Source organism: Pagrus pagrus (genome assembly GCF_965226575.1).
Source record: "Pagrus pagrus genome assembly, chromosome: 13".
NCBI lineage: Eukaryota > Metazoa > Chordata > Actinopteri > Spariformes > Sparidae > Pagrus > Pagrus pagrus.
Genome location: NC_140197.1, coordinates 16407838 through 16422620, shown reverse-complemented (window position 1 = coordinate 16422620; position 14783 = coordinate 16407838). Strand labels below are relative to the sequence as shown.

The following is a 14783-nucleotide window of genomic DNA, read 5'->3' as shown; positions in this document are numbered from 1 at the left end:
GCTCCCTTCCTGTCCCATTTTCTTTCTCCATCTTTCTCTTTATCTCTTCACCTCCTTCTTATCTGTGACCTGATAACTTCTTTTATTCCTCTACTTCCTTCCACCCACCTCACTCTCATGTTCAGTTTGCAATCCTGATTACCCATGTGAGGGTATGAGTCGTCACGCTACTTTTGAGAACTTTGGCATGGCTTTCCTAACCTTGTTTCAAGTCTCCACGGGCGACAACTGGAATGGCATAATGAAGGTACAAAGATGCATTTACAGTGTACAAATCAGAGTTATTTGTATTTGTCTTTTTTTTTTGTTTGTTTGTTTTTAATTTTTACTTTGAATTCAGTTACTTTCAGTGGGTTTGCTCATTTCCGCTTTGTTTCTAACTAGCTTTAGTTTTGTTTTTACTAGTTTTAGTACCAGTTTTGGCTTGTTATTTATTTACTGTAATATGGTGCTATTTGTCAGGGGCAAAATGTAATTAGTTCAGAATAGTTAGTAAATTACAACTCAAACGAAGCACTTTGTGAAGGTAATTTGCTCACAGGCATGAAGAATCTCACTCTCCATGAGTTATGACGTGTATGTATTCTTGCAGAGATATCTACTGAACTTAGCATGCTAACCAGCTAGCTGTCACAGTCCCAAGCTCCTGTGTTAGCACTCCCCCACTGCTCTGAGCTCCCAAACTGCTAGCTGATGGCAGCTAGTTGTTAGTCTAGTGATATGCTGCTGCCTTTTGGTTGGAGAATGAGATTTTGCAAAGGTGACCCATTTTAACATATTGCACCTTTGACTCAAATATTTTTTTCACTTCTAGTTTTAGTTTTTAGCGCAGTTTTAGTGAACTATAATAACCTTGGTACAGAGCCGTACACTGCAGAGCACAGGACATACACAAACTTCACACAGCTTACTTATTTGTGTTTCAAACGGAGGAAAAACAGAATCACAGACTCAGAGAAAGCAGTGAGGAGTGAGAGACAAATTCCTCCTCTATTACTCTCATCCATCCTAACTTCCACTCTAGCGATGCTTACAGATGAAAAGGAAATGTGCTTGCTCAGCACTGGTGGCACAGATTACCTTATTGATGGGCAGGAGGGGTACTGTGCCTCATTGCACACACACAAAACACCAATTTCACCTGAACACACATCTAATGCCACCAGCAGCTATGGCTGCTCCTCCACATACCGAGGCTGCAGGGGGAATAGAGATTAAGCTGGAGCGTGTCGGGCGTGGACCATTAAACACACACTGGATACAGGCAGTGTGGATGGTAGCGGGCCATGAAGCAAACCAGCGGGCCGCAGATGCTTCCTCTCTGAGTAAATCGCTGTCATTTTAGCTGTCAAATTATCACCTTTGCCATGAGAGAGGCAAATCTGCTTTGGTTTAGTAAGAAGCAGGTGAGGCAGAGTGGTAATTAGCCATGCAGGGAAGAGAAGAAATAATGAGGGCAGGGGGGAGAAAAGGAGGCACCAATGAACTGTAATAAGAGGGGGGACGAGAGGATTGGAAAGGGGGTTAAAAGGACTGACCAGTTATTATGCTTTCTCCACTCTTCAGGGAAAATTACAGCAAAAATGGGGAAAAAAAGGGGAGGGAGAGCAGCACAAGCATGCGTGAGAGCAAATGGAGATTGGGAACAAAAATATGGCAAGAAATAAGATGGAAAAGGGAGTGAAGGCAGAAGAGGGAGAAGTTGTGTGAAGGAGCACAGTGTGTAAATGTCATGCCAAATTAGATAGAAAAGACCAGCTTCAGCTCAGAGGGCTAAAATTGTTATGTGTGGTCACAGCCTGGGTGAGATATGTGTACTTGCAGAAAACACTTGTCACTTTGGTTCGGCTCTGACTGAACTCCACTGAGTGCATGTTAACCAGAGTGGAAAACCACGAGAATAATGCTGGAGAAGAGAAAAAACGCCTCCCGTCGTTTTGCATGGAAGGGAAACAATTAAGTGTTTGATGATTATGCAAGTTGTCATGAATACAAAGAGCCTTGTTAACATGAACTAGATGCATTCTATTATTGCCTAAAATTAATAAGGATTTTTACATTGTTGTGAATATGTCCCATAATATGCTTATTTTTGGGGTTCCTACTTACATTTTGGGCGTCTACTAGAAAATGCTTTATAGTTCAAAAACGCATGTCTGCGCTGTCCGCTGCAGCATCTCTGTTCACCCTCATGCTCCGTTTTTTTGGTGCCTGTATTTGTAAGGCACCCATCCTGAAAAGCCCAGTCTGTTCTAATTGGTCAGTTGTCACAGACCTGAGCAGGCACCACCCACTGTGGTTCTGCATAAGCTCTGCTGGTGTTCGTACAGTTGTGACATCACAACCTCACGGAAATCCTAATGGCTGTTCTCTAAATACGAGTGCATTTTTTTCTGCGGCTTGACTGTTTTGATACTTTCACGGTATTTATATAGCACCTAGACACATAGAGATCGTACTTTATATGATATGGGACCTTTAAGCAAAGTTATGTATAACACTTGTATCAGTTTCCTACAGTAAAATCAAATACAACACAAAAATATAGCCAAATAAATACCCAGGAAATTACATCGACACCTCTGTGACTCTAAAACTCCCATCTCACCAAGAACTGAATGTTACAAACTTAAACAATCAAAGTATTTGCTGCAGAGCTTTATCCAAAACTGTGGTAACCCTTAGAGCTGATCTGTTTTGTCTCTTCCACACTGCCAGTCTTCCTCCACTCCTAACCGACCGCATTTTTCCTCACCTTCTGCCCCTGTGACACCAGGACACATTGCGGGAGTGCCCACCGGACCACGGCACCGATGTGGACTATGCCTGCAATCCGAGCCTTCAGTTTATTTCGCCAATGTACTTTGTCTCCTTCGTGCTCACCGCCCAGTTCGTGCTCATCAATGTGGTGGTGGCCGTGCTGATGAAGCACCTGGACGACTCCAACAAGGAGGCCGCAGAGGAGGCGGAGATGGATGCAGAAATTGAGCTGGAGCTGGCCCAGGGCACCCTCTGTTGCATGGGCGCCCCCGGCTGCGGGGGTGCTAGAATGGACAAAGGACTAGTCGCTGCTGGATCAGGGCCTGGAGGCACAGCGGCGGGGAAGGAGCGAGGAGGTACCAGAGGAGAGAAGGGAGAAGGAGTGAGGAAGATGCGCCATGCATCAGCCACCGGGCACCCAGGGGGGTACAACTCCCGAGACTCCAACCGGAGCCTGTACTCACCAGCACAAGTGAGTGTGTGTATTTCTGTGAGTGTGTGTGTGTGAGAGAGAGAGTGCGAGTATTCTTACATTTATTTCCCGGTAGTGTGTGAAAGGCCTGTTTTGTATGTGCGGTGTTTGCGTCAGTGTGTGTGGGAGTGTGCGTGTGTGTTTGTGTCTGCAAGTAGGGATGTCTCCTTGATCTGCACGATCAGAATTTCTTTTTTATCAGGGATCCATTACAGCTAATCACAAATCCTATCCTCATTAATATTTATCCATTTCTGATTCATTTTTAAATTCTATCCCAGATGTGACCCAGCTGCAGCTCCGCTGTAATGCTTCGCTGCACTCCTATAAAACAGTGGAGCCACTGCATAATGTAGCACATTGTAGAGAAAACTGAAGAGCGGCGTCAACAATGGCCAGCAGTTTCTGCTGAAATGACTACAGTAAGGTATCGAAGACAACAACTCACTTGACTGCATTGAGCTGAACTAAGCTTGACCTGGCTGAGAAAGAGTTTGGGTTTTAGGTTTGCTGAGAGTGCGAAAGTGCACCGCTGTAAAGGAAAGGGATTTACTGGATCTGGAACAGCACACTTATTGTTTTACTGGATCAGATTCAGTCTCTGCAGATCCTGCATTATAAACAATTCTGATCAGTATCCAGGGCAAATCACATAACGGAGACATCCCTACTTCTACGAATTCGTTTCTGTTTCTCTGGCTGCCTGTCAGTTTGCTTCTCTTTACACAGTATCAGTGCATTAGTTCACGTAGGGAAAATTACAGATTCAGTTCACAAGCTGGAAGAATACAAAAGAGGTAAACAATATGGCAGTAATTTCCGTATGTTGGTGGAATGGTGGTGAGAGGGAGAGAGCAGAGAATCATTGCTATATTCCTTTCTTTTGTGGGATTGACTGACAGCCGCATTGCATGATTACACTAAGTCACTTTTAGCAATCTCTCTGTACAATTCACTTGTACTTTATTTCTTTTATAGACACACAAAAATAGGGAATATAAAGAAAAGGCAGATATAAGGAAAGGAAGAAATAGACATTAAGCTTTACCTGAATGGCAAAAATGCACAAGTACAATTGTGTTAAGAAGCCAATTTATTTCAGTGTAAAAACACTGGGCTGGAGTCAAAGGCTAGGACACTTTTCTCAGTTAATCCTTTTTTAATAAAGCTTTGTTTACCTTTCATTACTCATGTGAGACTATGTGAGTTTGCCGACGTACAGTCACAGGTTACATTTTTGAAGTGAAGATGTCGCGGCCTACATCCGTGATGGTCTCTCTTTTCTACTCACAGCAGAGCATCCATTATGAAATCGCTAATGATAGTCTGAGATATCCACGCAGAGATACACATAAAGATGACTCATCAGCTGCCGTGAAGTGTCTCACCTTTGCGGAGCTAAAGTTGGCTGCACAGAGCCATTTTTAGCCCAGTGTTGGCTGACAAAGGAACTTAATGCAGACCAGGGAGAACACACTGGCAGCGTCCTCCCCCTCGCTCTCTTTCTATCTCGACCTCCCCCTCTTTTCTCCTCTGTCTCTCAAGTGATGCAATAAGGGATCTGGCAGACCGATGCAATTTATTCAGTGCACAGGTCCTGGGGTTGGAGTGTGCGTGTGTGCAATTTGAAAAAGGCTCATGTGTGGAAATCCAAACATTGTGACATCTCGTGTTGTGGTGCTTTAAGGTTTTGCGAATCTCCACATATTGTCATAATATTACCAGCAGCTTCTCCTGCAAAACGAGTCATTATCCATGGTAAAGAGAAATGTGGGTTTTATGGTGTCAAATTACTTTAATCGCCCACAAAACTGATTTGTGTATACTCAGAGAGTGTTAGTGATAGAGCAGATGAGATTTGATGGTTGAGAAAGATTGCAGGTACATCTCACGTCCTCGTGTTCTATAATGTGCCATAAAATTAGGGCTGGGTATCATTTAAAAAAAATAACAATACCATTACTCTTATAGTGACACTGATACCAAAATAAAACTTCATTTTATACCTCTTATACTTCTCTTCGATACTTATAGAAGACAGCTACAATAGAGTCGCTAAATAAGGTAAAGTTAGCAGGGAATCCGTAACAGACAACTGGCCGCTAGAGTGCCCAAAGCAATTTTTCATTTAAAGAGTAATTTAGCCTGGTAACCATGTATGTTACCTGAAGTAGCTGACTGTTGTGGATAGGGATGCACATTTTAAGCACCACCATAACAATCGATTATCAGCTAATCATTAATAATGTATGAACTACGTTGGACATTTTTTCCATTAGAAAAGTGTTTTACACCCTGGAATGATGGATGATATGTTTGATGCAAAATCAGAGTAGGCTACATTAGCAGTTACACAAAGTTACTTAAATGATAGACTACTGTATATAACAGAAAATAATGACCTCATTTTATTGTGGATCTCCCATTTGTCGTTATTCCACAACTGTCCATAATCAAACTTTGGTAGTACAAACAGCTCTCTATTGTATTAAAGTTAGAAATTCTAGTATTGTGACAACCCTAGCATAGAATGCCCTTTTAAACTATTTTCTAAATTAGAAATGACTAACAAGATGACGTTGACATTTTTAATCCGGCAAACTAATAACAGCGTTTATTCAATTAATGATTAAATATTTACGTACCTAGTTGTGGCATATCCTCTCGAGGAGAAGAAATTGTGTTTTTTCATAGCAATGCTTTCAAATGTTTTGGGAGCATCTTGGACTGAACTGCCAACTTCATCAAATACAGCATGCTCAACTGCTGTGCTAGTGGGTCAATCACATGTCACATTTAATCAAAGGAGGCTTGCCATGATTGGCCGCAAGCAAAACCATACAAATAGTTTTTTTTTTCTAGAAGGGAAAGGATTGAATACGTTTTAAGTATTTTTGACACCTTCAGTCATTATTTAAAAGGTATTGAGTACCAATACCCAGCCCTTCGAATGATAATAATAATATCTCAGGTGACACACTAGTGATACATTCCATGGGCACTACACGGGACTCTGTAGGAAGTCAACACACACAGTGGTAAAGTAAAGGAATAAGAGAGGAGAGATAATAGCTGAGCCAGTGACAGTCAGATAGACGCCGTAATTAATTTCAGCTCTCTCCTCTCTCGCTCTCTCTCTACTTCCATTCCCTGTGGATGGGCCCTATTGTTGTCCACTAATATAGTTATTAATGGAGGCCAGCACATAGGCCACCACAGTCAATCAAACATTTTTTTTTTACATCAAGCTCTCCACCTACACAGAATGGACTATCTTGGCACTGAGAGAGAGAGAGAGAGAGAGACGTGTGTTTTTTATACATGCATGTATAGAAAGAGCTGGATTGCAGAGTCAGCCAGTTTGTCTTTGTGCCAAAATGTGGCACTGCAACGCTGTTTCATAAACCAGCATGATTTAGGTGTATTTATATTTCTGGGAGTACAGTAACCTGTCTCTTGAATTCTTAGCCCCCTCATTTTTCAAAACATGAGCCATGAGTGATTGTAATATAACAGCGTGAGTCAGAAATGTGTGTTTGCATAACAGATCTAAGTATAGTCCTATAAGCGGTGTTGTGGAAATGTGTTGATGAGAATAGGCCTGTGTGGGGATTGAAGAGGAGTGACCTTGTTTCGCAGTATCTTTTGGGATGTATCTGCTGATGTAATACAGTTATTTTGGCTGTTATGAATGTGCTACAGGCAACAATGCACCTAGTTCATTGTGAAATACAGTGCCCTGCCAAGAAACACTGAAATCATTTTTAAAGTAGTTTCTTTTTTCTGTCAGCAGTCGTCCTTTTTCTGCCAGATTGGTTTCTGGGAAAACCAATCTGGCAGATGAGATTCAAGCAAGGAGGGATCATTTAAGTCGAAGAAAAAGCCCTGACTGATTTAGTCTAAATTGCTTTAAACCTAATAATACCCAGAGCACAAAGCAAACGCTTAAATCTTAAATTGTTTCAACAAGGTATTGAACAGCCTAATTGAGGTGATACATCAAATGTAATTGCACCGTTCTCAGTGCTCAAGGCTTTGATAGTAAAATTATGTGTTACTTGGCTAATGAGGGTTTGCATTCATGTTATTGAGGAGCCTTTTGCCAAAAGAGAGCAATGTTCAGCCCTAAAGGCCGACAGAGTGTGAGAGAGGGATTTGTTCTGGTTTATTTGTAAACGATCTCTGACATAGAGGAAGTAGTTTCGTACAGTTTTTTTGTTTTGTGGAATTATAGAAATGGAGGTTTGGTAGTGTGAAATGTACATGTGTGTGGGTGACATATGTGACTGTGTGAGTACATAAGAAAGTGTAATAACATACCTGCGTGTGCGCACTGGCATATTTTAACCCTTACAATGGTGTATGCGTTTCCCTCCGTGTTCTCTGTCCTCGCATGTCTCGCATGTGCACACGTTTGCGCCTGCGTGCAATACTGGTCTGCCCGCCTGCGTCCCGTGTGTATGTGTCCGTGTGTGTACGTGTGTATGTGTTCCAGGAGAGCCAGTGGCTGGACAGCGTTTCTCTTCTGATCAAGGATACACTGGAGGGGGAGATGCTGATGATCGACAACCTCTCCGGTTCTGTCTTCCACCACTACTCCTCTCCTCCGCCCGTCTGTAGAGACTGCAAGGGCCACCCGCAAGAGGTACCACCCTGAACACACGTGGATGCCCGCATACATGCAATGCACGCACACACACACACACACACACACACACACACACATATACACACGAGGAGTGGAGGAGTGCAATAACCCCAGATATATTAAATTCATCCTTGTAGTTTAAATTTTTAAGAGAAACAGAGCCTCAGTCATCCATTTTTTAAAACGTTTGACACAGCTATCCACAGTATCTCACCGTACAGTGGACGGACGCATACATATTTAACTTGACACGCTTTGAATGGCAGCGTCCTCACTTGCGATGAAGCAGAAATGCAAAGAGAAATGTAAAAGGGAAGTTAAAAAAAATAGATACGTTTGAGGAAGCAAATAGGGAGAGAAATGCAAGGGGAAAACAATATGAAATAATTAATAAATTACTTAATAAAATGGGATATTTGAATTTGAACAAAAGTTAATAAATACAAAAAACAGAAATATACATTTAATTTATAAATTAATGAATGCCTACATTTATATAAATATTTTTTTGGGTGCATTTATTGGCATATTAATTTATTTATTGAGACAGTCTCTAGCCACTGTGCTTTACAGGACCAACCTGGAGGCCAATATGTATCAAACATGCCATAATCCACTCCTATTCATTGTCCAGAATGTGACGAAAAGGGTAAATGAATACAAAAGCAATTAAAACAGGACACATTTATGTCATATTGTATAAATTAGTTAATTATTTTGGGTGCATTTATTGGCATATTAATGTATTTATTGAGTCACCTTTTTTATTTCTTTATTTATTTTCAATTTTGGCAGTTTTGGTCCTCTATATGTTAGTGAAAGTCTCTACCTAGACTTGGACCAGCCTCGAGGCACATATGCATCAGACATGTCAGAATCACTATTAATCATCCAGATTGTTTCACTAGTATTAAAAATACTCCCACTTTAGAATAGGAAACCTATTTATAAAGAAACAGCCCCAGTGTTGCCGATTTAGTAAGACCTGGCAACTTTTATGTCCCCTTTAGCAATTTTATTTTTAAAAAATGAGCCCAGCAACAAATCTAGTGATATTCTGGATAAAGACATTTTCCTTTGCAGTCCTGGTTGCCCACTGTCTGCAATTCGTTGGCTTGACAGATGTTCAGTTGACCACACGGCAGCTGGTCTGAAATATAGACTGATTACAGAGTGTCCACAGTGTACTTGAGATTCCCCTGGCCCAAAACCAGTGAATAGCAAAACTTAGTTAGTTTTGAAAAACAAACTCACACATACGAGACATATTCATTCATGCGCACAGGCACACGCACATACACAACCATGATGTTCGGGGCCGGATCGCGTGCATGCACATTTGCAGCAGGGGCACACACAGGAACATGCATTTGCCTGTACTTCCATGGACACACACGCATACACACAGGGCTTCATTCATCACACAAAGCAGTCTGAATGGAAAGTGGTGTTGAAGTTCACGCTTTGTAGCGCCTGTCAACAACTGTGTATGCTATTTTGTTACAGTATAATAGAGAATTAATTAAACGGAATATGAACACAAGATGATATCAACTTTCCATATGTGCAAAAATGTGGATTAATGAGGCCCTTTGCATGCATGCAGACACACAAGCAATCATTCCTGATGTGCATGCGATGCACACACACACTAACACTCTACTTACTACTTGTGAGCTCACATTTTGGGGTATATTGTACACCGGAGACCCTGCATAAAAACACTCAAAGCATACTGTCATGTGCCAGTGTTGTCCGTCACAACAGCAAAGTGCAGCGGGTCATCTCAGAAGAAGCAATAACCGGGCTCTACACCTCCCCACCTGTCAGTCCTGCTTTCTGCCTGTCTGCAGACGCTGTCAAACCATCAATCTCTCCTCTCTTACATCCTTTCCTCTTCACATCTGCCCCCACTCCTCCTCTTCTTTCTACTGTATCTAACTCTGATTTTCTGTATCTGATCTCATACTGTTCTCCTTTAATTTGCCTCGGTCTTTAACCATCAGACTCATTTGTGTGTGTGTGTGTGTGTGTGTGTGTTTGTGTGCCATTTTCAGACAAATAAGTATCACAAGCTGAGAGTTCTGTACAATGTTATTGCGTTTAAGGGGACGGGAAGGCACAGCGGGCTTCCTGGGTGCAGTGTGTGTGTGTGACAGTGGAAATATTCATCAAGTAACTGCCTAATAAGGACTTGAGATCAGCCGCAGCTTGAGGCCGACTGCAGTTGAGTCTGCAGAGAACAGTTCAGTGGAGCAATGAAGGCCTCTGCCGTTTATTCAGTTGTTAGAATAAAGAGGTACTTCTCAAGCGTGTGTGAACATTTTTACGACATCATTTCTCCCAGGTTTTGAAAGGTAGCCATCTTGGATTACGTGTAATATTGCTTGTTTTTTTTCCCAAGTAACAGCATAGATCAATTTTCTTACATAGACAAGTAGTGATGTTGATCTATATATGTAAAAATGTAATATGTTTGGCAGAAAAAATATCCCATGATGATGACTGGACTGAGTTAATATGCTTTAAAATGTCATAGCCGCAGCCCTAGTTTAGCATAAATTATATTGCATATTCTCACCACGTCCTGGTTAGTCATGACTTGTGGCCATGAGATACAAGCCATGCTTATTTTCTTGCTCAGTCACACTACCTTCTCCTCTCATTGCCTCCCAGCACCACTGAATAAAACAATGCCTTGCCTCGCCGTTTTCAGGCTGCGGTGGACACTTTCAATAGGTTCTAGCCTCTATCTTTAATATATCTGCAGTTACCTTGGAAGCAACGGTGTAGCAACTCCTCCCGTACCTCTTGTGCCTTTTTTCATTGTCCCCGGACACACAGCCAAGAATACAGGAGGAGAAAAAGGCTGTAGTTTCCATTACCTGCAGATAAATCGTTTACAGCCCAACTCTGAGACATGGAGGAAGTCAGCAGATATGGTATTGCTACATGGCAGCATTAGTGAGGGCTGATGCATATGAGGAACCAGAAAAACAACAGTGCTCCTTTGTAGTAAATTAATGAGTTGCATTGCTGTGAATCTGCCTACCCTCATCCCACTCTCTCTCTCTCTCTCCCTCTCTCTCTTACCTTGGGCAATGGTAATTTACTGCTGCATATCAGCCATGAATCTTTCTCTATGAACCTCTCTTTCTCTCTCACCTACGGGCACATGTTAATATATCGCTAACAGGCGTCACTCCATTGGATTTCACTTGGCCTTTTTCAAGTACCCATTTTAAATGCTTCTCTCTGGCTATTTATTGCTCCGTCTCAAGCAGAAACACTGCTTGAGCGCTTCATAGCACCCCCAGAACCCTGAAATTCCACTCCAGCTCACTGTCAGCAGTATGTTTTGAAATTGTGCACAAAAAGTGCTTGGAGGGGGGAGGAATAAAGAACAGTGTCAGCCGAGAAACTTGAGCTCGAAGGGGGCTCGTGCAGCGATTATTTTGAAAACCAGTTCACCAGCCCAATGGGCAGTTACCTTCAGACCTAGCTGGAACAAATGAGGAAGATAGGTTGGACTAATCGTTGTCACTTTTCCAATTATTCTGTGTTTGGTAATGTTGTCTCTTCGGGATTGCTGTAAGGCTGTGAGAGACACGATTACCATACACACAGCAACATCATGTTAATGTGCACTTGTGTTTGAAAACATACTCAGTTAGCTGTAGGGGCAGAATTATAAGGTTCTGGAGCCGCCGATGGAAAAAAAAAAAACACTCATCTTTTCGCTCTGGCTTACACATATATGCAGACACTGTGGGTGCACACACACACCGACTGCTTGGATATCTGCCTCTCGCCTCTTGTTCAGCCTCTCTCGTCACCTTTTGTTGTGGCACTGGGAAGTATTTGTTCGACTGATGATGACAAAACACTGTTATTATTTCTTGAAATCTCTCACCCTGCTCTCTTTACAGACAGGTGCCACGGCATTTTGGACTTTGCACTTTGAATTGTCAACATCTGGTGAAGCATATCGAAACTTGGCGGAGGTTTTACCTATCTTGTCTGTGCAGCTCATATCGGCCTAAGAGAGACACCTTAAAAACATTGTTGCTGTTCCTTTAGAGATTCAATTTCTGTGTACAAAAAAGATGTAAGATACTGAAGTTGTGATTGCTGTGAACCCAAGAGTGTTTCTGTTTCCTACTCCCAATCACTTGCTATTTTTGAGACACGAATAACAGCGGTACATTTTTGCAGCAGATCAGGATGGCAGAGATTGAGCAGGCGTCGCTGAAGTCGGAGCAACTCTCAGACAAGTCCTCATCTCCTGCGCTGCCTGATGACCTCAGCTTGGACGAACATACTGCCTACCAGCTGCTGGCGCGAGAGGGCACGGTGGGTATGAGCAGACCGAGGTGGGAAAGGGAGATTAAAAGATATTTTTTGAAAAGTCTCACAGAATAAAGGCACGGTGTAGACCTGGTACATTACAGTGAAGCAGTTGTAGGCAATGAACTTCTTCTCAGGAATCTCTCTGATGTATGAAGCCATCTGGACACAGATTATACTGGTAAAGAAAGTTGGGTCCGAGCTTTGATCAGTAATAATAATGTGCAATTTCCACAGATGTTCTTCTGCTGGCTTTGCCCGGACTTTGGTCCTACACTGTGTAGGAGATACACTGTATTAAAGGCAATGTATTAATCACTGAAGATTAATAAAACACTCGTTAATGGGGCACCACCTCCGATGTTTTGTCTATTTGAATAATCCGGAGGTAATTAATCAAATCCGACTAAACAAGGTTAACTTGTATCAATTTAAATCAATTTAGTTAGTCTCATAGCTGAATTAGTGACTTCTTTATACAGTTTCCTCGATTCTCCACATCAAAGCAAGTAAGCACAGACAACGACGTACGGTTAAATATGTTTATTTACTAAATAAATCAAGGTGAATAAATGAAATGATGATTCAGACAACAATAAAACAAACAGAAATGTGAAGACTATATGGTTAAAGTGACAGGATTATTTAAGGTGGATGAGCGATGGTAAAGTCGTGAGTCTGGGCAGCATTCAAATGTTACGAGAGTAATTTTGATACTAACGAGACCCTAACCGGACTTGTCTTGTGAAAAGATTATTATGAATTAGGAATTAAAAGAACACCAACTCATGAACGTTTAGTGAAACGTGTGCAAGATGCTTAGCCTACTTTGTCTGAAGAGTGGAGAAGCCTTTCGCTTCGATCTTTCTGCCGGATTTCGTCTGAGGGATTGCTGGCTCGCGGTAGCTGCGGGTCCCGAAGAATGAGGGACGATGCGGTCGATCCGACCTCACAGCAGGCGGCTCTCTCTCGTCCAGGTGTCGGAGAGAGATCGGCTGATCCAGCGCTCAGCAGAGGATGGTCCGGTTCGACCTCACAGCAGGCGGCTCTCTCTCGTCCAGGTGTCGGAGAGAGATCAGCTGGTCCAGCGCTCAGCAGAGGATGGTCCGGTTCGCTGCCCAGCGGGATGGTACCGCTCGTGAGCGTAGAGGGCAGCTTAACTTCAGCTTGGCACAAAGTCCTTGAAACAGGCAGTGACACTGCGCGTTTTGCTTGGCGTTTTAGTCTTAAAAAAGACTGTTGTTTATCTTCACACTCTGAGTGGCGACTTTTAACTCTAATTCAGCTGATATTTAACTTTCCTGACGAGGATAACGAAAGGATGACGCTGGCCTGGCGTTTCCTCAGTTGTTTCTCAATACAAGAATAATTAAACTGAATTCTGTTCCACTGAATAAAATAGTGATACTTAACAAAAATAATAAGGACGGAACTTACTTCTATTAACGTCTAACAAAAATAAAAGCTCTTAAAGATTATCGCACGTGGTCGATTGTACGGAGATTTTTATATCTAGGAGCTTGTTACAAAAAGAAGCAAAGTAAAGTGTTGAAAAATTTAACAAAGAAGAGAAAGAGAGAGCGAGGGAGCTCTGTCCCTTGGCTTTAATAGTTCCGACAAAGGCGGAGAAAAAGGGGCGTACCGACCACACTCCTAGTGTGGATGTTTTAATTCCACACCTTTAAACTTGATTAATTCCAACTATCAAGTTAACGCTTCGAAATCGCGCTTAGCCTTTCTCAGAACTTTACCATGGCAAAAGTAGATGGACTTTTGTGAAACAATAAGACAATATGATCTGATTAAAATCATTGAACACTTAAATGAAATCAACACTGGATCAGAACATAAGAATACACTTGAAAACAACGTAGGACTGATGAAACTGGTCGCTTATACATGTTCCTTCTAGTGTTAGCTTAAGGCTTGTGAAGAAAAACATTTTACAGACTTTTAAATTGTAGTTTATAAACACGTTAGAAAACTAAAAAGATCTCCGACAGTCTAATCCAGTTAACCATAACTTACCACTAGATGGCACTGTGACTCCACCAAACACCAGACACCAGTGAGCATTAAGCAGGATCTCAGTCCATGTTCATCACAGAAACTTAGGAATTGGTTCAGTTTGATGAGCTTATTTTACTGGATTTCAAATTGTAAGAATTAAACAGGTGAGACTCTGATTTAATGGTTAATTAGAAATGCTTCTGAAGTCTAGAGGAAACTCTGACCATTTGTTTGGAATGTACCAAAGATAAGACTGAGCCAGATGTGTCGTTAATCTCTTCAAAGAGAGGAGGTAGAGAAAGGGGGTTTTCCACCGTCCTTTTCTCTAGTGTGTGTATTGGAAAGTAGGGAGAAGAAGAACACGTTTGAGGGACAGATAGCACGATCGGTCCATCAGACGTGTTACCTAATTACAATTAGAAAGACATTATATCACAAACAATTTTATCACAAACAATCCCGGTTCCTTTGGTTGAGGTTTTAAAGGAGAAGTAGCTTCATATGTTTCCTTCGTTTGACCTGTGTGAAAGGAATGTTCCGGTTTGT

The 14783-nt window shown here is 41.9% G+C and overlaps 1 protein-coding gene across 9 annotated transcripts in view; it reads left to right on the top strand.

The window, feature by feature from the left end:
• The window catches only part of LOC311267304 (voltage-dependent T-type calcium channel subunit alpha-1I-like), a 170389-nt gene that overhangs the window by 141962 nt on the left and 13644 nt on the right, over positions 1-14783 (top strand). For 5 of the 9 annotated variants that reach the window (XM_084370309.1, XM_084370316.1, XM_084370317.1 and 2 more), the window contains 4 exons: positions 126-247; positions 2777-3232; positions 7728-7877; positions 12096-12233. In XM_084370309.1, coding sequence (XP_084226435.1) covers positions 126-247; positions 2777-3232; positions 7728-7877; positions 12096-12233 — 866 coding nt within the window. The remainder of the gene's footprint in view (positions 1-125; positions 248-2776; positions 3233-7727; positions 7878-12095; positions 12234-14783) is intronic. The other 4 variants (XM_084370311.1, XM_084370310.1, XM_084370313.1 and 1 more) reach the window with 4 other exon arrangements.